The sequence below is a fragment of the Rhamphochromis sp. 'chilingali' genome (assembly GCF_963969265.1).
Source record: "Rhamphochromis sp. 'chilingali' genome assembly, chromosome: 4".
Lineage (NCBI taxonomy): Eukaryota > Metazoa > Chordata > Actinopteri > Cichliformes > Cichlidae > Rhamphochromis > Rhamphochromis sp. 'chilingali'.
In genome coordinates, this window is record NC_137948.1 from 25,824,963 (window position 1) to 25,848,532 (window position 23,570).

General features: G+C 41.5%; 2 protein-coding genes across 2 annotated transcripts in view; both read right to left on the reverse strand.

Annotated features, from left to right (window-relative positions):
- LOC308395007 (ovochymase-2) overlaps positions 1–6,287 on the reverse strand; it is a gene marked incomplete at its 5' end in the record, with an annotated part of 34,549 nt that extends 28,262 nt beyond the window's left edge. Inside the window, 5 exons of the mRNA XM_080879658.1 lie at positions 14–111; positions 341–481; positions 2,012–2,105; positions 3,064–3,194; positions 6,221–6,287. Of these exons, the coding sequence (XP_080735784.1) occupies positions 14–111; positions 341–481; positions 2,012–2,105; positions 3,064–3,194; positions 6,221–6,287 (531 nt within the window). The remainder of the gene's footprint in view (positions 1–13; positions 112–340; positions 482–2,011; positions 2,106–3,063; positions 3,195–6,220) is intronic.
- A 9,102-nt stretch (positions 6,288–15,389) lies between these two features.
- gprin3b (GPRIN family member 3b) lies at positions 15,390–20,546 on the reverse strand. Its single transcript, XM_080880556.1, has 2 exons — positions 20,207–20,546; positions 15,390–18,217 (listed from the first exon to the last, which is right to left on the reverse strand). Exon 2 carries the CDS (start codon positions 18,123–18,125, stop codon positions 15,978–15,980), a length of 2,148 nt encoding a protein of 715 aa, XP_080736682.1. The 5' UTR covers positions 18,126–18,217; positions 20,207–20,546; the 3' UTR covers positions 15,390–15,977.
- Between the last annotated feature and the right edge of the window lie 3,024 nt (positions 20,547–23,570).

The window sequence follows — 23,570 nt, forward strand, 5'->3', positions numbered from 1 at the left end:
TGTGTGGCTCTACCTGGTATAGCGCTCCGTTTGGGTAGTTTTGTTCTGGGAAGCCGGGCGTCATCAGATTCCCCTGATCACCTTGGAGAAAGCCTCCGGCTCCGGCTATTTCTGGCAGCAGGGATGAAGGGCACTTCATTTCCACAGATAGCGCAAGGATACCCACAGCACACCCCTCCACCTACCCACCCCAGTTTTGATTGACCATCTATTACCCCTCGTCTCACCTTGCACCCATCCCTACAACATTCGCCTTCCAGGTCAATCGTGTAACGTAAGACAGAGATCCAACGTTATGTCAGGCTTATTTCCTCGATGAAGTCATTTCTTATAGTCTTACCTGATGTGAGCTGTGGAGCCACAGCTTTGTAATGAGCCTTGAAGCCTCGGTCTGTTTTTCTGTCATTGGTGTCAAAGTAGACCGTCAGCTGGTTTGTCAGCGACACCACTGGGTTCGGTTTATTGTAGCCACAGTATTTACCTACAAATATCACAGATAAGAAGCTGGTTTATTATAGGGGTTGTCCAACTGGTAATAGACAGCTCTAAAGTTACAATGATCACAAACAAGCACAACAAGACCACACAGTGAACAAAAAAGGGGAAAAAAACTGAATGACCACAAAAAGGGTAAGTCATTGCTTTCAGTCCGAGTGTCTCTTTTATGTGCCGTGCTGGAGTGATCAAAAGTCTTTTACATGCATGTGTCAGAGGGAGGTACAAATAGCACTTATTAACAATTATGATGTCAGATTAGAATGACTTGAGGGGGTAGGGACAAATAAGTATATACTGCCTACTCCTTTTTAAACAAATAATAAAAATGATATTTTGTAATGATTGTGAAGGCACATGTTTGAAATAAACTGAACTGAACTGAACTTAAAGCTGTTTATTTCGCATCAGTTTATCACAACAAATGACACTGAGTTATGTAATATGTATGTAATAAATGAGGGCTTTATTGTAGTGTTAAAGACTTACAGTAGAACAATGGACACTGATTTGAATAAGCTTTGCATTTTATTTCTATATTTTTTCATATTTTTTCTTGACAAATTGTAGTTTGCAAATTAATCATATTTTGGAATATTTTCAGTGTTGCATTTAGCAAGTTTAGAAGCGCCAGAGTTTGATTATCAGATCAAATTATCCGTGGCACTTATCTCTGAGTGCTTTCACTTGATATGTTTATCTCCTTTTTTCACAGAGGTGGCATTTACAGACCTCTTTGAACTCTTTGTATGATGAAATGGTTTTACAATTTGCAGCCTCATCAGGTTTGATCTTTTTTCATGTATTTTACTTTTTTTTAAAGTCAATATATATATATGAAATACAGAATTTCCCCTAAGGCCAAATATATTTGACTTTACTCTTTTACTTCACTTCTTCTTCTTTGTCTTTCAGCTGCTCCCTTTAGGGAGGCCTCCATCTCTCCCGAGACACACCTAGCATCCTCCTCTGTCTCACAACTGTCTCACAAACCCTGTGAGTTTCCCTCTTTCCTCCTGCCTGGCAGCTCCTCCTGTCTCCTTCTCATTCAAACACATGTATTCAGTTGTGCTTATGTCTCTCCAGTGCGCACTTCCTCTCTTCCATCTGCTTCCTGGACTTATTGCAGATCACAATGTCATCTGCAAACATCACAGTCCACAGAGACTCCTGCCTGAACTCATCTGTCAACCTGTCCACCTAATTTCCCAAATATAGTCCCATTCTTTAAATCTGTGCCCTAGTCTGGCAACACCAAATCCAAGTTCATGATATTATTCCTTCCCCATAAACTCTGCTGTGTGGTTAAAAACAGTGTTGGAGTTAGTGCTGAGTAATGTGCACTGAACCAGCGTGACCGTGTGTAGCTCACTAGCTGAGTCTGCCCGTGGAGAGATGAAACCCTTAGCCTTGAAAGGGCAGATGCCCATCTGTCCAGAAACTGAACACCATCTTTTAAAAATAATTTCCTATCCCCCACCCTGCCGGAAGGCTGGAATTTATGTGTGATATTTACCGATGATTCCCACTGAGTCTTGCAGTGTGATAAAGTCTGCTGTGCAGAGCTGGGTGTCCTCCAAGGCAAACTCCTCAAACCACAAATGGATCACCTGCAACACAAACACGCAGAGGTGTTTCATCTTTCTATTTTGAATCTGAGAAGGCGCTGCTGAAGAGATAGGTGAGCGTGAGAGCTCGGTGTGAATTCTGAATGTGCACGTGTGCACGCGTGCGAGAGCAGGTTTTATGTTCGCTTATGTGTTCAAATACAGAGAAATAGAGATGCGTATAGATAACAGCCACTGTGTCGGGCATGCAGGAGGGCAGCCGTGCTGCCAGAGAAAGAAGGATCAAAGATTTGTTTTGTCCTCTGGGTCTGAGAAGGAAAGCTGAGGAGAATGAAGGAGACAAGGCAGCCATCTGTCCACACCGCTGCCACCGCACTCATCCCAGCTGTCCTCTACTGCTTGGCCTCACATAAGACAGTTTCCATAACAGTAATGTGACAAACTCTGCTGATCAGACAGCAGACAGAAGCACCGTTAAAGACTGTGAAATAGAGACACGAGTAAATGGTTTTGATCTGAACTAAAAAGAGAGATAATGTGACTGTGCTGAAACTGGTGTTCACAGGAAAATCATTTCAGACACTTAGAAGCCTGGAAATTTTTTCCCTTTAAACTATAATAATTTATTTATTTTTTTTAAAAAAAACTTCTGATAAAGCCTTTTTATGGATGGAGTTACAAAACCAAGACCAACCGTGAAATCATCTCAAGAGAAGCGTTGTGGAGTTTTCTGAGCCACTATTACAGAGAAAACTCACCTCTGCTTTGCTTGAACCTGATCATAATAAGCCACTGTAATTTCTTGAATATGTAAATTAAAAGGATTACAGATGTTAAGATAAAACTGATTAAAATTTTTAGATAAAAACTCTTGTTGGAGTTTGTTCTTTGTTTTTCAACTTTTCTTAGTGCATAATTAAATTTTCTTTCTAATTTTACTGGTGATATAATTTAAAGAGAGGCTGAAGATCGGAAGCGCTCTAATGATGATTCTTGTCACCTTCTCAGGGTCCACGGTGATGTGCCAAGCGCAGCTTTGGCCACTGTCGTAGCTGCTGGGGTAGTTTGAGCTGGTGAAGGTGCCCGACTCTCCAGACAGCTCTTGAGGAGCCCCACACCCTAAGGTCAGCCCTGGAAATACATCAGATGGTTAAGCTCAGCCATCTTTTTTTTTTCTTCTTTTTTTTTTTAAATCATGGCAACATGATCTCCATTTGAAATACAGCCACCCTTCATCAATTAACAAAACACCGTTCAATTCTATTCACTTCATTTTTATTCATATGGAGGCAAATCACAACAACAGTCACTGTACAATAACAAAAAAACGCTCTTCCTGTGCACTCTGTAGCTCCTGGATTCATTTGTAGATTGCAGCATTAGGAGCCTTTGAGCTGACTGCGACAGCTGATTGCTGTGCTCTTATACCCAGTGCAAACCAGGAACCTGCTAAAGCAATTATCCTTCCTTAAAGACTGTGGGGTTTATACCCAGGGATTTGGGGTTTTCACTTCTTGACTCTGAATCCCGTTTCTTTATTCAATCCTCCTTTAGATTAAACAGGTTTCAGTTAATTTGTTGCTCAGCTTAATAGTTTGTAAGTGTCATCGTCTCTGTGTTTTGATGACTGAGGTGGACTGGAATAAGTTATTTTTCAGGTATTTGGTTATAAATAAAATGATATGACAGTCATTTTTACAACACGCTGACTGAAGTGTGTTGTCAGTAAAGGCATGACCATTTATGATCGCGCAAACACTTAAACACTTGAATTTCTTTTTATTAAAAAACACTATAAAGGCATGTGATTTTAAAGTCGAAGCCTTGGTGACAGCATTGATGACACTGTGTGGCATCCACAGTGTTGTGTGTTGTGCCTGTTGCCAGAGAAGCTTCGGTCACGGCGTCTTTTTTTCTGTGGTGCAAAAGAAACACTCATCTGTAACAGAGTTTTTTCATGAGATTTACGTATTTGTTAAAGTGATGAAGACCAGGGGAAAATAATAATAATCATACAGTAATTCCTGATCAAAGAGTCAAATGTGCAGCACTCTTATTTGACAGCTGTTTTTCAGGAGCGAAGCACCAACTGATGAGTAACGTAAGAATCAATTTGTTTCTGCTGATAATCACCACTTTACGCATCTCAACAAACAATTCAGGGTTCATTCTCCAAAGACAAAACAAGTCAGCTTAAATGTGTCTGCTTTCACAAAGCAGCCATTTTCATCTATTGAATTTCTTTTTTCACGCTTAAGGCCAGAATGAGTGATTGTTTTGCTAAACTGGAGCTCTGGAAAAATAGAGGAGATGGTGTCTGTGGATGGTATTATAGTAAGGACCGCTGCAGTGGTGATGATGCATGCAATAAAATTAAACACAGTCATTTTACGATACAGAGAGCTCCTGTTTGTGCACCTTTTCTTGTGTGTGGCTTAATTTCTTAGGGATCAGAAAGTAAAAGCCCCTGTAAAAACCATTGCATGACTTGTTTACTTTTTCACATCAGCAAAAACTCATGTAGGCTTTTCTTACCTTTATTTCCATAACAGCAATTTATTAGCACTGGTCTTACATTTTCTGTTGCCTTGAGTCTGTTTCCTGCTCCGGTATTTGCTACAGAAAAGGCCGTGGAAGTCTTACAGCCAGCCCTTCTGCACTGTGAGACTGTACTTTGCCCTAAATGCTGATCTCAGCATGTTAACTTGGTCACAACTGAAGGTTTTACTCTGTTTGCATGTTTACGTTTCAGTACAGTTAAGCGTGAGATTAGTTCTTAAGGTATTTGTAAAAAACAAATAATTTAATGGCTTTAAAAATGTTTTATACGCATGTTTATATAAAAAAAGGGGAAAAAAACTTTATTAATAATATTTTTACAGTTTATAATATAATAGCTGCTGAGATACTTTTCAGTCTGGGCCAAGGTGCAACTTCCAGAGTTGAAAAATTAAGCCAACACCAAAGTGTTTGGAGCTCCACTTCCTCTCTGTGCTTCTTGAGTTAGTCCATCATTTTAAAATGTCTGACTTTTTAGAATTAAGAATATATATTTACAGCCTGGTATAAAAAACAGTTTTGGTCTCTATGGATACTTATAACAACTCTGAGTAGGGTGAATTTTTTTTCTTGTAAGTCATCTACTTATATACTGGAGTTAGAGGCCTGGCTGTGTTGATTCACAGGTTTGTGTGTGTGTGTGTGTGTGTGTGTGTGTGTGTGTGTGTGTGTGTGTGTGTGTGTGTGTGTGTGTGTGGTTAAAGTATTTTGGAGCATCTTAATGGATTTTCTGACTAACATCATGGTTTGTTGTATGGTACAGTCTGTTGTGTTTAGATGATATGAGCATCTCTTACATTGTGCCCATGCAATTTATGAATGCAGCTAGCTAACCAATTATTATTGGCTAAAAATTGAATGTAGCTGTACCCTAAAAGGAAATTCCAAAAACAGCATTAGTCCAAACCCAATGGGTGACGTCATGACAGTTACTGCCTGTGAAGTAGCTGAAGTATCTTTAGGCAAATACAGAACCTTGAGTTGCTCTCAGTGTGTTCGTTAGAGAAGCAATGTTGGGTAGAAAGCACGTAGGTGCAGAATGCCCAAGCAGGAAAGTGCTATATTAGAATCAGTCCATTTAACACACAGCAGATGCAATCAAATCATTATTATGATGATGCATGTTGGTTATTTTTGTACTTTGCAATAATTACTTCAGATATTTTAGATGCTTTGAGAATTTTAGCTCAGTACATTCACTTTGGCATGTCTCTGTATACTGGCTTTGTTCAAATCAACAACTGAACAATCATTGACCAGTTATTTACCAGCAATAAAGATATGTTATTATGTATCAGCAATCTCTGCAAAATCTCCACGAGGAGCTACGAGATGCAACATGTTCACACACATGTTCATGGTCAGCACACCAAACTTGTGAATATCAAAATTTGCCTAAAAAATGTTGGAATTTACATCATAAATAAGGACTAAGTTAAAAAAATGATTTATGATTTTTATTTTAGAAGAACATAATCAAGTATATAAGAGGTTTGAGAAAATCCTCAGCACAATATTGCTTCTCGTTTTGAAGTACCTCAGGGAAATGCTGATATTAAAAGGGAGCACGGTGTGTTTCAGCAGGTGTAAACACTCACCTTCTGTTTCAGAGTCAGCTTTGTCAACGAAGTAGATGACCACAAGGCCGATGCAGGCGCCGGTCATTGCTACGAAGATAAATATCAGACATATTTCCAGGGTGCTCATACCCTGGGAACGTCTGTGACCCTTCTCCACATCCATTTTCCTCGCATTGCAGGAGACGGTGCCTCGTCCAACAATTCACCCCTTTATTGGCCACACATTGAGGACCATAACTAAACTTTAACACCACAGATGGACCTTGAGCTCAGTCAGATGTGGTATTGCAGCACACCAGCCCTATAGATATGTTAGAGCCATAAATTTGTATCACATAATACAGTAACAGAAAGTTAATGAGTACTGAGGTGGCTGCTTCCCCAATCAACAGGTCATTAGGACTCCATCTTTAAAAAACACTGATATAGTTGATAAAAGGCAAAACCTCTGACAAAAAGAAGGAAATTTACATGCATGCAAGGATTGTTTTATTTTAGTTGGTCATCACAATCAAAAAGCTGGAGTTCTCATGAGGAAAATTCATTATCTTGCATGTTTAATTTATAGCTCTTCCACACACTACACTCAGCATGTAATTCCCTGCTTGTCAACAGATTTTAATCAGCAATAAACCTTGAAGCAGAGGCTATCAGAGCTGTACAGCTACCACGTTGGACACTGGTAAGGCTTTGCTGGACTCCTTTTGCTGTGCATCTGCTAAATGCTCACATTAGCACGATAACACATTTTGCAGTAATATGTACCATGTTCACGCTCTTGGTTTGGTGTTAGCATGCATGTGCTAATAAGCACTAAACAAAGGACAACCAAGGGTGATGGAAATCTCCTCTGTTCTGAATGTTAGTTTTCTTTTTAAGGAACTTGATAAACGTTTTTTCTTAATAGTTTTGATTATAAAACCAGATGAAAAGTCAACACATCAAAGTTTTCCAAAAAAAGTGCCATCTGACCAGTTTTTAGATCCACAGGTGTCTCTCATGATCGGTGAGACATTTCAGGAACGAAAGAGAGTCGTAGTCGATGTGTTGTTAGTGACAGAAGATCTGCAAAGTTATTAAAATGGATCGTGAGGGGACATTTAGTTTTTATTATAAACTTCCATTGTAATGCGCCTAGTTGTTAAGATATTTCACTCTTGGTGGCACTAAAAAAGGCCATCAAAATCTATAAAATTTGTCCCTGGGAAACACAGATGTTCAGACTATTGTCTGTTAAATTGAACGGATATTCCTACGCCACAATCCTGGTAGAAATAATGGCACAGCTAGAGGCCCAATAAATGCATTTGATAAATTGGCCTTGATCCAGACATAAACTGAAACTCTTCCAAATGGTGACTGTTTTGTCCATCCAAAACTTTGCTTTCACAGACCTAAAAGAGTTAATTTCTCCACTGCTTGAGGTAAAGCAGACAATGGGATTAACTTCCTTTGCGGAGGTGCAGAGAGCGCAGAGTGACAGGGGCCGTGCTGTAACAAAAGCACCGAGGTTAGAGGTAATAAGTTTCACAATGGGGATCTTCATTTTGGCCTGAATCTCCATGCATACAAAGACGCTCGATTGGGTTTTTATCGAAATCATCTCCTAAATTCAGTCTGACCGTATTTGAATCTGAATCAATCTGTCCGCTGGTCCCCTTTAACACTTCATTTTCTCTCGAGATAAGGACTTTCCTTCTATTTTACAAAAGGCAACGGTGTGACAAAAGCTGCTTATCTCTCCCTGGGGATGCAGAAGAAAATGGGGGTAAAAAAAATATCATTCTTTAGGCAGAATGATGATTTTGCTGCAGTGTCAGAAACCTATTGCTGATGAAACTATCAGTAATTAATGACACTGTGCATGCATGATTCCGGCACCGGTGCCGCTCTCTGTGCTTCATCTTTATCAGTATTTGTTTTGGATCTTCTGGTTCCACCAGGAGACTGATTATTTATGGGCACATCTGTCAGCCATAATGAAGCCAGGAAAGGTGACCTTTGTGTGAATGACTTAGTATGTGTGCATGTATTTTCTTTTTTTTTTCCTCTTCCCCTTTCTGCACATACAGTATATGCACTGTTGAAAGGTTACCAGTGCATGAGCTTGTGAGCTGAATAGTAAGCAATCAATGATGAGGTCTGAAATGCATCCAAACATATGCAGAGAAGACAGGCGAAGGACGGGGTGCAGATACAGAACAGCGAAGTTTAAAGAAAGAGGCACAGGAAACATGGATTGTTCGATCACACGTGCAGGCCAACACTGTACCGCAGATAAATGTAGGCCACGTATTCCACTGGGATCCGATCAGCCATCGGGAGGACAAGCCTCACTTCCAGCTATCTGGATAATACAATACGAGGATAAATAAGGGCGGGGGAGACCATTTTCATGGGAAATATTCTGAGCAGAGGAAGCCAGCAGAAGCTTTAATTACTGCACTGTTACTGGCTTATATGCTTCATTATGATATCATCGTTGCAGCGAGAAAGGGAGAGAGGGGAAATGGGGAGCTGGAGTTGAAAGGGGGTGGGCACAGTGACAAAGAGAGACACGGAGATGAAAGTTGGCGGCGAAAAACTGAATGGAAACGGCTGAAAATGGAGATAGTCAGGCAAACTTTCCAGGAAGAATGGAAGCAAAATAAGGTCATAAGTACTGTAGCTGTTTATCATCAAACCGGCATGTGTAAAAAAAAAACCAAACAAACGATGAATATACTGAAAAGTGTAAGTGTACAAATATGTTTGAGTAAGTGTTTGAATATTTTTGAAAAAAAGGAAGCAAATAGATGCTTTTTTGGCTCTGACTAGATCTGTAACTGTATATGATATTTGGTGAACAAGTGAAAAAGATTTGCATGAATAATTTTCAATATGTGAGTGCATAAAGAAGATTTGCACAAAGGTTAGTAGTTTCACAGCAAAGCTTTGCAGTTAAGTTACTGGAAACACAGCAGCAGTGTTAGTGGAGAGTGATGGCAATCGTTGCACTGCAAACTATCATTTAAGTTAGATACAGGATCTAAGTTAGATACACATCTTCTCTGTGTTCTCAGATATGATCAATTACTTCTGCAAATCTTTTCCATATAAGTTTTTGTGCACAGCTACAGATCTCCTGTTTTCTACGTATTCAAACGCCTGAATTCACCTGATCAAAACATTTCAATGCATTCACACGTCTGAATATATATATACACGAGCTGTTTTCACACACTCGCTAATGGTGCGTCACAGCTCTGGTGTTTCTGACGTTATTTTAAGGATATTGTCTCAATAATAAAGGAAAGGAGATGAATTTGTCACAAATTCTCTGTGATCAGCAGCCACCACTAATTACTCACTCCACAATCTCTAAATATGATCTGTAAATATTATTAGCGCTCATCCCCAAGATAAGAGCACATCTAATGTCCCACAAATGATGACGAGGACATATTTTATCCCTGTGATGGTCTGGATAATAGTAATGGCTTCTTTCACGGGGCTCCTGTAAGAGTTTCTATATGAACAGGAGACTCTTGTGTGTTTATGAAGCTAACTGGGTCACCGTGAGCAGATCTCAAATCCCAATACCACTGCAACTTATCTTGGACTTCAATTATAGCTCCAAAATGATGCTGCTGCTGCCGCTGCCCTCAATTTCTTCCAGAAGAAATGCCACTTTTTTTCTCCTCCTTGAAACATTGTGTCACGGTTTCAGCTCGTCAACTCAGCCACACTAGTTTCAGAGTCTCAGCAGGAATCAGGTTAGACCCTAGGGCTGTAACAGAGGGACTCCTTCTTCTCATGGACTACCAGTCTTTAATTTTAGCTTATGACACAGCCTGGGAGTTTCCTCGTTAAGTGGTAACACTTGAGAGATTATTATTTCGCTACCAAGCTGTGCGTTAGGGCTGTGCTGTCGCCTTAATCACCAGTGTTTCTACCAGCACTTTGTTAGATGTTATGCAGTCTGTGAAAATGTGGTCCGACTTTGCACTTCATGACACACATGACGACAGAATGGCAGATACACATCACCAGACTCCTCTTACAAATACTCATTAATGCCAATACCTAATCAGCTAATCACACAGCAGAAGCATTTAGGCATGTAGACATGGTCAAGACCTGTTGAACTTCAAACTGACCACCATAGTTGTCATAGTTGTTGATGCCACATGAACTGGTCCGAGTATTTCATAAACTGCTTATGTCATCTCTGGGTTGTAAACAGAGCGTTCTTTATTCTCTATACACTGACTGAAAATGCCTTGTTGGTGCCACAGGTCAGAGGAAAATGGTAAACTGCTTTGAGCTTACAGGAAGGCAACAGTAACTCAAATAACTACTCATTACAACCGATGTTTACAGAAGAGCATCTCTGCATACATCCAACTACGGCAGCAGAAGACCACAACAGGATTCACTCACATCAGCTAAGGAAACTAAGGCTACAGTTCACGTGGACCAAAACTAGACAATAGATGATTGGAAAAAAGCATGAAATCCATCCTGCCTCATTTCATCGGTCCAAGCTAGCTGCTGGTGGTGTAAGGGTGTGGAGGATATTTTCTTTGCACACTTTGGAGTAAATGAGCATCATTTATGCACCTTTGTCATATCCACAGGTTTAGGTGTGTGACAGGCAGAGCTGTGGACCCAAAAACGCAGGACTGAATTAATAATCAGCGTTAATGCTGTTAGTGCAGACATGGGTACATGACTGGGAAGGCTGAAAGACGCAGAGATGAGAATAGAGAAGACTGAGCTCAAGAGACACCAATATAGATCTTAGAACATAAACACAAAAACTGAGTTGAAGGCCCAGGACCATGAGACCACAGCCTTTGAGTTTTTGCTGACCATGTCCATCCCTTTATGACCAGCAGGATACCAGATCCCAAACAAAGCTCAAATAATCTCAGACTGGTTTCTTGAACATCACAGTGAGTCCACAGTCATGAGATCTCAGTCCAACAGAGCACCTTTGGGATGTGGTGGAACAGGAGGTTCACATCATTAATGTGCAGCCAACAAATCTGCAACAGCTGTGTGATGCCATCATGTCAACATGGACCGAAATCTGAGGAATATTTCCAACACTTTGTTGAATCCTTGTCACAAATGATTAAAGGAGCTCTGAAGGCAACAGTGGGTCCAGCCCAGTACTAACAAGATGTGCCTAGTAAAGTGACTGGTGAGCAGAGATGGGCAGTAACGCGTTACTTGTAACCCGTTACTGTAATCTGATTACTTTTTTCTGGTAACGAGTAAAGTAAGGGATTACTATTGCAAAAACGGTAATTAGATTGCCGTTACTTTCCCGTAGGAACGCTGCGTTACTGCGTTACTAAAACCGTGATTTTTTTGCAAGAATGTCTCATGACAGTGACGTAAGCGAGTGCGACGTTCATGACAACAGCTGTGTGCAGATCAACAATGGATCATATATCGAGTGCGGGAGAGAGTATGAGCGTGCAGCGTTTAAAACGTGGAAGTACTGACCTTACTTTGAGTTTGATTCCATAAAAAGTGACAAAAACATTAGTGTCCGTTGTGCGTGGGAAGAAAACTTCTTTTTACAGCGAAAAAAACCCCTAAACTTCCAAGCAAGCACCGAGAGCGCTACGACGTAATGGGAAACTCACAGAGAAACTCGCGGATTCTTCCACTGACCGCTGCGGCACACCTGCACCAGGGTAAACCTCCGCCTACCCCGCTCCTGCTTTACAGGTGAAAATAGAGCAACAGGACCGCTGAGTCTTTGATGTGTTCTACTTGCATCTATTTGAAAGAGTGAGTTTAAACACACAAAAAATATATATATTTTATGTGCTGGAATGTGCAGAAAATAAGTTTAAATGTTAAACAAATTTCTTCCAGTCAGAGAATGTTGCATATAATTAAATTTTTGCTTGATGCATAAAGTTAAAAGGTTAAAACTAATAAAACAAGTTTTAAAAAGAGACTTTTCCATTTGATTACATTTTGTATGATGGATTATGCAGAAAAAGTAGAATTGGGCTGAAAGATCTATCGCTTTATCACCTATTTCAGGTTGTAAATCGTGTTTTTAAAAAGTAACTAAGTAACTAAGTAATTAATTACTTTTGAAAATAAGTAATCAGTAAAGTAACGGGATTACTTTTTTGGGGGAGTAATCGTAATTAGTTACTGATTACTTTTTTCAAGTAACTTGACCAACACTGCTGGTGAGAGTATATATTTCTCTAGAAAAGATCTAGAACACCAATGAATGTAACTAACAGATATTATGAGCTTAAGCATCCTTTGATGTAGCTTAATCTTTTGTGATGAGTCATCAGTTGTTGATGAAAAAAAATATTTTCTGAGGATTTTGGTTGTGTTTAGTCAGAACTGTTGAGAGTCCTACTTTCTGTAGTAAACAGAGCTTCAGTGTTCATCATGTTTATTATTTGGTATTTAAAAGAGAATTATTAACATGTTTAAAACCAGGAAAAAGGCCACATTTCATTAAAACACCCACGGAGGTCACAACAAGTGCAGCCAAACAGGTGAACACTGAAGGCATGCTAAACTCTGTCCTCTTTTAGTTGCAGCAGCGGGTGGTATCACTTTGAAATCTCTCCCCGTGCTCCTTGTCATTGTAAATCTTTCCCAGTGTTACCCACCGCCTGTGGCCAAATCTAATCTGCACTTCCAAATAGGAACCGGTCATAATGACACAGTGCGTAGGGGGTTATTAAAAATTGAAACGTGGCTAATTAAAGCCGGGGTGAAAGAATACGAATTAAGGCTGGTGACCAGGCCTACAGAAATGTAAGAGTGTGAAACTGAACTTGATGGAAAGGAGAGAGAAAGCATCAACTGCCTGAGACTGAACTTGGAATCTGAAACGATGTTACAGTTTGGTTTGACACCTTTCAGTCAGCGCTGTAGCAGAAGACGAAAACAGATTTCCTGTTTTTGTTTTTTGTGGAAAGAGCTTTGGTTTCACAAAATCCAGTCAGGTATTGGGTGGGACAGATATACACTGCGCTGTTCTTTACAGGTTGTGACATTTCACAGCACAACGGGCATAGAGGACTTTTTCGTTCTTGTTATCACGCCCTGACGTTAATATGTAGAGACGTGCTTGTTAAGAAAGTAAGAGCAGTCGCCTGAAATCAGTGTTACGCCACTCAAAACAGTAAATTCACTCTGAAGTGTTTTAGAAAGGGCCTTGGAAAGAAAAGGCTGGAGAACACACAAAGGACAGAGCTGGTTCAGTTAGGTGTGCAGGCAAATCATACACAGAGATCTCTGCAATTATGCGCATTCGGCACTCCATCATCCAATGTGCAATATTAGCAAATAAAGAAAAAATAAAAATTCTTGGAACCTGAAGCAGATGAATCGTTTTGTCCAAACATTACCCCAAGTTTTAGGAAAACACGTCTTGCCCCGTGACAGCTTGTTGGTGTTCAACCCCCATGTGACCCTGAACTGAATTCTTACATTTCAGAAGCTGAAAATAGCCAATGTTTGCCATGTTTTCTGGGACCTAAATGATTAATCTGCTACCAAAGCGTGAGTTTTTTGTTTTTTTTAACTGAGTCAAAACAGCTGCAAAACCTTTAGATGAAAGTACAAACTGGTTCAAGGCCCTGCAGCCCTAAAATGATCAGATTTTAGGAGTTAAAAGCAACAAAGCGACTTCCCTTGACCCCAAAGCCTGCCCTTGGGCAATTTAAACTATTCAAATATTTTACTTTCCAGAAATGACTCCCTTTGAGTCGCTATACGTTTTAAAAATCAGCCGATAACAGTCAGATCTGTTTGTGTCCCGCAGGTCTGTTTTCTCTCTGTTTCTTCAAAAACGGTAAAATTATCCTGCCACTGACCTGACGTTTCAGCTGCTCGTAATAAAGCGGTTTCTTTTTCAGGTAAATGCAGATAAAAATCAGTTTTCACATTAAGAGTTCTTCTCAAAACAATCTCTTTTAAATCTGTGCTTTGACTCAGACTTCAGGCCGCAACAAGCCGAGGCCCTGAAGTGGCGAGCGTATATTTTCCGCAGCATCAAAGGTGGACACTTCACTGCTGCGGATGTATTACTGCATGTTTATATCCATTCAAAGATAAAAAAAAATTGAGATAGCTAGGCAAAGGAAATTTGTCATTTCCCGCGAGTACACTTTTAACACCTTCTGATTTCAACCTCTTTATTTTAAAACTTCAACATCAGGTCCCTCTTTGAAAAAAAAGGAAACAGTTAGTCACTGCTGCGTCTTCTTACGCCGGCTGGCTTTGTGTCTCTGACTTTAGCAGGTTTTTATGCAGCATCCGAAGTCGTCCTCAGATTAAAATAGTATATATCACTCTATGCTCATTTATTTATTTTACTCTGAGTCATGCTGTAGTTGTTGTTTCTTTAAAACCTTCTTTCACACAAAAAGTGTAGAATTTATGCTACAGCAAGTACTGGTTTTAAAATTTGCCTGTCTGAACCCACAACATTTTATTTTTGAATATTCAAGCATTAAATACCTTGTCAGTGAAAGAGATAAGCTTATTGATCAATACAGGGAAGCTAAAGGGAAACTAATACTCAATACATTCAGCCACCGAGGACCAACTCCACATGTAAACTTGGTAAAAGCACAGTGACAGAAGACATGCATGTTTCTGAAGATTACAGCTGGCATGCACAGAGAAAACCTGCAGTCTCCATACATAAGGACCCCAACTCTACCCAAGACTCCCAGGAGGAAACATAGTGGCTTAGTTTCCTCCTGGGAAGCATAGCTGTAGATTTCAGGACATGGACATGGGGAGACGTTCCCCCTAAAATGTACTGAGGGGTGGATACAAGCCCTTTAATATTCCTCCTCTGCAAGTGCTCAACTAAAACCTGTGCCTATAGTTTGGAGCAAATCTTTCACTCTGAACGTACTTCATGCTCTCTTTAAGGACTGCATCTTTACTCTGATTTATCATTTAGTCTTTTAAATATTTATTTTCAAAACCGTTTATTCTTGTGTGTGAGTCCTGACGAAATAAATGTTTTTGCATTCGATTTACACGTGGAATCTCCTTTAGAAACAAAACAAAAGAATCACCAGGACAGAAACACTACACCCACGAAAAGTGAGAAATGACGTTGTAAAAGTCAACGCATTTTTTTGCTTACTTTAATAGAAAACCAAAGAAGAACAGAGATCGAACAGCGTACATGTATGCATACAGTGCCCCCTTTAAGTACTCACTAAAAAGAAAAGAAAACACAGCAACCTGATAAATATAGGGCCCCGGAAACAAACGAAAACACCTCATGAACATATATCAAATGCACCAGATGCGATGAGACGTCGGTTGAATATATTTGCACAGATATCCTGACAGTGAGTTAGTATGTCTATCCCATGATCAGTGCCTCTTGCTGTGAAGGTTTGGACTTCATATTAGGTCATACAACTGTCACTGTAACTGAAATACATGCGTTTCACTGTTATTTCCTTTCCTTTGTTTTCTTTATTTTTATTAAAAAACTGTGTTCTCTCTCATATTGATTTCTAAAAAATAAGTTTTTTATTTTATTTAATTCTTGTTTGTTTCATTTGATATTTCTATTTCCTACCTTGTTGGATCACAAACATCATCACAAGTATTGACTCTTTTATGCTACGACATTCCAGTATACTTACTTACAGGGATCGGCGTCAATGTTTCACTTGGCATTGAAAATCTTGATGAGGGGAGGGAAAACGTTTTGACCTCTAGGAAATGGGAGGAGTCTGACAATGGCTACCTCTGTCCTGTGCTACTCGAGGACGGAGGAGGGAGGGGGGCGCACGCAGCAGTTGGGCCGTCTGACATTTTGCAGCATTGACCTGAAAATGTTCTGCTGCCTCCTTTTGTTCTTGCTGCCATGTCGCGGCGAATCAGCACCAGAGATTGACTTTCGCAGCGAGGTCTGGACCATCAGTTTCCTCTCTTGCTCCTTTATTTTGCTCTGTAAGTGGCTCTGAATTGCAAAGCCGAGTGATTCGGGGTCCACGGAAGCCCCGTAGACCTCCCACGTCATGCCCTGTTCGTCCCAGACGACGTCGTGGATGCTCTTTCCTTTCTGCTTCCGTGACTGATCGTCCTCTTTGTCGCTTCTCTCCGGTTCCACCTTCTTTTTGCCAGAATTTGTCTCCTTACTCTGGGCTTTACTTCCCGCTTCTTTGCTTTTTTCTTTTGCACTCACATCTCTATTTTTAGTGAGCTCTGACTTGGATGTGGTGTTTGCTGCTGGTGCTGCTGCTGCTGTTGTTGTCGGTGCTGTTGTTGTCGGTGCTGTTGTCGTTGGTGCTGTTGTCGTTGTTGTCGTTGTTTTTGGCAGGGCCTGCGCAGCAGTGTTGCTGTCAGCACATCCAGGCACAGGAACAACGGCTGTCTCTGGGGGCATCCCTGATCTGAGAGAAGGAGTTTCAGCCGTGGCTGTTTTTGCGGCTTGCTTCTTGGGTTCGCTGTGTTCAATGTTGATTTGATAAACCGGCTGGATGTTGCACAGAGCTGCGCCCGCTTCTTTAGGCTTGGCTCCTAGCCTGGAGTCATGCTGTTGTGACAAAGTTTCTGATTGGAAAACCATGCCGGTGTTTTGGTTGGGGCACATTTGTGCCTCTACAGTGAGTCTCTCTGACTTCGGATCAGTCGCGGTGCCGCTTTTCACCTGGTAGACTACAGCCAGGCTCTCCTCTCCTGGGACTGCACCACTGCTTGGCCTGTGGGTCACAGGGAAAGGCAGCAGACTAGGACTCGTGGCCACAGCCTTACTGCACATTTTAGCTACTGCCTGAACCTCCATATCATGACACTTTTTGACCGGGGCTGGCGATAGCGATGAGGTCATTGTCGAAGCCTCCGTGTAGAGCTTGGAGTCCCGCTGCCCTTCAAAGACAGCTGTGTCAGTCTGGCTGCTTCCTTCAGCCACCTGCTCGGATGCCTGCATGCTTTTTGTCGCCTGGGGCAGAGAGGATGAGTCTTTCTGTGAGGACACTGGCTGGTGTTTATCTGAGGAGACCTGCGGTCTCGATACTGTTGCAAATTCCTTCTCTGGGCGCGTTGACCGTGAGTTTTCGTTTGTTGGTCCAGCTCCTGCATCTTTACTCTCAGATGGGGCTTTGGCTGAGCTTAGCGGAGTTTCCATGCTTTGCTTGGGTTTTGATGGATCTTGTAAAGAAACAGACGTTGATGAGCAACCTTGCATATGACCAGTCTCTTTAGATTTCTGTGGGATAGCCATGTCCCTGCTTTGGGGATTGGAAATGGTTTCTTTATTATCTTGTACTTCAGATGCTGTACTCCTTACATCACTGTCGTTACGTTTTTTGTCATTCGGAGAAAGGCGTTCATTACTTTTCTCTCGTGCTGTAGTTTCTACTGAGGGTGTCAGCCGTACCTGCTTCTCTTCTGGTGCAACTGGGTTTTTTACTTTGTACTCACTGCTGTTCGTGTCAGCGCCCGATGCTGCAACAGGAGACAGCGAACTGGCCTTATACGTGCCCGTTTCACTGGTTGGGTTCAGAGTTTTCATGTTAGCATTAGAATCCCGCCGGTCAGCTCCTGCCTCACCCACCTCTCGGCCTGTTACAGACAGGTTTGGTGTTTGGTGGTCTCCACCTGACACTTGCTCAGATTTTATCTGGTTTCCATTGCCTGGAGCTGATTTGTCTGACACAGTGGTAACTGGTTCCCCTCCCTTACAACCTGTTTTTTCTGTGCGGGGGGCGGCGTTAGCAGTCGTCAGAGACAGGTTATCCTGCTTGTCGGGAGATCTGAGGGTGGGTTTTGGACAAACCTGAGAGACTTTGAGGTTGGGCTCTTTAGCCCAGTTGGCATTAGACTCCTTGTTGCCCAGTGTGTCCACCCCAGCCAGCTGAGGCACCATCTGGACTGTTACTGTCCTTTTTGGGTTAGTTCCCATGGCGGAGTCACTGCTTCAGTCTTCAAATATTGCCGTATATCCAAAGATGGAAACGGATGCACGCTGTGCTATCATTAACTTTTTGCAATTTCCTAAAGGAGGAAAACAGAAGTAGACTCAGTTGAAGTTTTTAATCATTAAGCTTATCACAACAATTACACCTTTATTCAGATGATTATAATCAGACCAGACTCCAGACCAAGGTGATTTCTGCAAGACAATTTTACTCAACAGTTATCAACCAGCCAGGACAGAGAACAGCGAGAGACCTGCACCTGACTAAGAATATAATATGTGATTCCAACTTTAATAATCGAATGAACTTATAACTTTTAACATATAACATAATAATATTTATGGAGGTAGTTTTTGGTTCATTGATCTCCACATTCTCCTTTAAACTCAACATCATCTTTGTGCTGCAACTGATGCATGATTTATTTTTCCAGAACATGGAAATAAATGAAACTCCAGAGATTTTATAAGCATCCATCACATTTTGCATATTAAACCTCTTGACTGATTGCACTGAATGTAGAAAATGTAAAAGTATGATAAGAAAATGCTGCGTAAACAAAGTAGTAGTAAGACACAATGCGACATTTAGACTCAAAGTGCTTACAGATAAAACAGATCTTTGATTAAAACTGTGGATGCCACACATCTGGTGGCGTTTGATCTAACCGCTGTTTTTCTCATTTTACAAATCCTACCGTAAATAAAACTACGCCCAACAGCGTGTCATTCATAAATCAGCTGAAGTTATCGCAATTGAATATTACAGCATACAAAGAGATGTGAATAATGAATGAAATGAACTGAGTCTCCCCATGCTAGCCCGTTGACTCGGTTTAATTAAATGTTGTGATGCTGTGAGATATTGCCAATGGCAAGCTAGCCACTTAGTAACAATATCATATGTCAATTATCCTTTAATCTTTGTGTTGAATATAATTGGGTAGATTTAAAATACATACCTGAGGGACTGAAAATCACTCATAATCACTCATTTAAAGTTTCATTTTTTTTTGACAACCACAAGTAAATTTATAACCAGCATCACCCTCGTTTTTCCTTTATCTGTTTTAAATTCTACACAGTGATCAACAGTTTCTTTGTCCAAGGCCTGATGAATGGCTTCATCTCAGTCTGTGTCCTGAATGTGTAAAAGTATCCAGCCAATTCTGCAAGTAATGACCCAGCACTCGGCAGACAGCTGAAATATGTGACCCTTTGGAGTTGGACAGATGAGCTGTGCTGTGGTCAAGGATGTAATCATGGAAAACTATCTCTAAAGCAAATGAAGAACACACTGAATGATTATTCGATGGGTGGCATTAATGGGCCTTTTCCATTTCGGTGACATCCACTGATGATCAGTGCAGTTCATCTCAGTAAAGGTAACAACATCAATCTGATCTAGAGGCATTCTCCTTCATCACACCAGCATCCTCTTCTTTAGGAGTAGCAGTGGGAAACCGAACAGCTTTCCAGGTTATACTTGTATCTGATAAGGCGAGACTAAAGAATAAATATTCCCGTCACACTCTTTTAACCATGATAATCTGACGCACTATAGAGCACCCCCCCCCCAACGTGTGACTCGAACAGCACAGAATAGTAGGTTACTGGTGTGGGTCATGGACAGGTGTAGCCGGGTTGTTTGTGCTATGCCACTATGCATCTGCCTGTCTGTTGTCAAAGCGCAAATATTTATGGAAAGCATATCCTGGGTGTTATTAAATATATGACAAATAAACGCCTCGGTGTCTGGGCTTTTTTGTGTTCCCTTTTCTTCTACTTCTTCTTCTTCTTTTGCCAGCAGCAGTTAAGAAATAACCTAAAGTGTGGACAGACTACGTACAGACTGTATTCATGCAAAACGGCGCACATGAAAGATCCCGCATGCAAGCGGTGCACACGATCTATTCAGGCCAATTAAGATCCATGTCGTGCACTGTAGCCTCTTGCCCCAATTCAGCGCCTCAGAAGCCACCGATGCTTGCTGGTTTGATTTGACCTTGCGGGCGAATTTAACATCTCACAGTATAAGAGAGCTTGAAAAGATGAAGGCGGCTTACCTTGCGAGACGATTTATGCCCCGTGCCGTTGGGTGCCGATTGCGCGTCAGTGAGACGAGGGGGGGGAAAAGAAAGAAAAAAAAAACCTAGGGATGAATATGGAAAAGTCAGCCTGTGTCGATGACACCAAGCCACGCCTTCCACGTAGAATATGGGTCTTAGAGGTATCGATCCACCACAGTCAGGCACAAAATTTAAGCACCTTGACTGACTGACCGTGCGCAATCAGTCACCGCTGACTCCGAGGTCTTCATCACTGCTGGCTCGTGCTTACAAAAACAAAAAGAAAAAAAAATGTGACGAGCCGATCATGGTTTGTGCGCTATCCCAGACTGAACTGGTCTTGGCAGGGCAATCCAGAGTTAACCAGATGAATGGATGAATGGGGAGGGGTGGAGAAGATGCGAATGGAAGCAGCATTGTAACAGCCGCAGGCTTTCACAGGAGGGTCACTTGGTCCTGAAATTAATTAGTTTTAGTTCCCTGCGCTTTCTGCCTCCTAACGTAGACCATAATATTCCAAGAGGAGAGGTTTTTGGTTTTTCTGCTCCCATTTGTGTTATTGAGAAATGGGTCGACTTTCATGCGGTTCTTTTTTGGAGCATGCTTTAGCGAGATCGCGTTCATTTATTTTACATCTACATTATTTTCAAAATGAAGAAATATTTCTCTGTGCTTTCGGCAGATGTGGTGAATAAAGAGCCTCTACAATAAGAGCCTGCCGGTTACAATTGGTGTCATTAACTATTACTACAGAAAAAATCGCATTAAAGATTTTCTGTGGTTTGCAACGTGCTTATGCAAATGAGTCGGAGACAGCTTAAGACTTTGCACTTTGCTGATAACACGGAGAGAAATGTGGCTCATGTAGTTAAAAAATACATAAGTGATTCTGTCCAAATAACTGTTCATTATGAATGAGCCTGCTTTACACTGCTTTATATTTTTATACATAGACATCAGTAATTATATTTAGGCTTTAATATATCTTATATAATTCATATCTATACTTTGATATCACGTATTTACTTTCGTCTGCATCTCATATTCTTAACTATTCTTTGATTCGTTCTAGTAACACACAGTGGGTCAAGGGTTACAAAATTTCGATCCTGTGTGTGTGTTGTACATACTGCAGAATTGACAATAAAGCTAACTCTGACTTTACACAAGAGTGTGCATTTTTTCCACAGTAGTTACAAATCCCACACACACGGGTCCCTGCCCCTGAACATTAACATGAATGTAATGATAAAGAAGACGACGATCCAGTAACAGGTGTCTCAATGTGCTTTATACTGTCGTTTAAGGTGATTTTGGAATATTAGAGAGAATCTGCGAGCAAGCATTTTGGCGAAAGTGGGGAAATACACTCAACAAAAATATAAACGCAACACCTTTGTTACTGCTCCCATTCCCCATGGGATGGACGTAGAGACCTAAAATTCATTCCAGATACACAATATAACCATCCCTCCCAAACAGTGGTCACAAATCAGTCCAAATGTGTGGTAGTGGGCACATCTGCTATATTGAGATAATCCATCCCACCTCACAGGTGTGCCACATCAGGATGCTGATCTGACATCATGAGTAGTGCACAGGTGTACCTCAGACTGCCCACAACAAAAGGCCACCCTGGAATGTGCAGTTTTTTGCGCTATTGGGGGGTCTGGGGACCCAGAACCGGTCAGTATCTGGTGTGACCACCATTTGCCTCATGCAGTGCAACACATCGTCGCATGGAGTCTATCAGATTGTCAATTGTGGCCTGTGGAATGTTGGTCCACTCCACTTCAATGGCTGTGAGAGGTTGTTGGATATTCGTGGGAACTGGTACACGCTGTCGTATACGCCGGTCAAGCACATCCCGAACATGCTCAATGGGTGACATGTCCGGTGAGTATGCTGGCCATGCAAGAACTGGGACATTCTCAGCTGCCATCTGCCCTGAACAATGTGAACCATGATTCATCCGTGAAGCGCACACCTCTCCAACGTGCCAGACGCCATCGAATGTGAGCATTTGCCCACACAAGTCTGTTACGGCGACGAGCTGGAGTCAGGTCAAGACCCCGATGAGGACGACGGGCATGCAGTTGAGCGTCCCTGAGACGGTTTCTGACAGTTTGTGCAGAAATTGTTTGGTTGTGCAAACCAATTGTTCCAGCAGCTGTCTGGGTGGCTGGTCTCAGACGATCTTGGAGGTGAACCTGCTGGATGTGGAGGTCCTGGGCTGGTGTGGTTACACGAGGTCTGCGGTTGTGAGGCCGGTTGGATGTGCTGCCATATTCTCTGAAACGCCTGTGGAGACGGCTTATGGTTGAGAAATGAACATTCAATGCACGGGCGACAGATCTGGTTGACATTCCTGCTGTCAGCATGCCAATTGCACGCTCCCTCATTGCTTGTGGCATTTTGCTGTGAGACAAAACTGCACATTCCAGGGTGGCCTTTTGTTGTGGGCAGTCTGAGGTACACCTGTGCACTACTCATGATGTCAGATCAGCATCCTGATGTGGCACACCTGTGAGGTGGGATGGATTATCTCAATATAGCAGATGTGCCCACTACCACACATTTGGACTGATTTGTGACCACTGTTTGGGAGGGATGGTTATATTGTGTATCTGGAATGAATTTTAGGTCTCTACGTCCATCCCATGGGGAATGGGAGCAGTAACAAAGGTGTTGCGTTTATATTTTTGTTGAGTGTAGAATTCGCTTTTAGGCAGAGCCAGACTCAGGTAGGGGCATCTGGATAAATGGATGGATGGTTGGTGAAATGTATGATAAGACATACGAAAGAGCAGCAATGCTGATCAGGACAGAAACATTAATAACTTTATGCAAGCTCACAGCTCACTGGAATGTTATGAATCTCAAAGAGGAATTTAAAGGATCATGAATTTTAAAATGTGGAAACTACTGCACTGGAGGTGTACAGATTTAAACAAGGATGTCTCGATTACTCTCCTTGGGCTGTGGAAACTATAACAAGTATTTTCCCATGTTTTAAATGACTTTCACAGCGAATTCTTGTAATCACCGGCAGATTAAAATGTAGATCAGAATGAGTAAACCAAGAAATACAGAAACCAGCCTGGTTTTAATTTTGATGTCGAAGACAGTATAAAGTTGTGGAAGCAGTTACACAGTGCCATCCTTCTCACGGAGACAGCGATCCATACAAACGCGTTCGTATGGCTCCCTTTGGGTGATATTATTGACTTGATTTGTCTTTTAGGAGTTGTTGTACTTGCTGACATCATTGGATCTTTGCTTTAGTTTTGTGACACCCCTTCTGCATCTCATCCTCGTGGATAACAGCACTGACAGAGAGCGCTAACATTTAGTAGCCTAC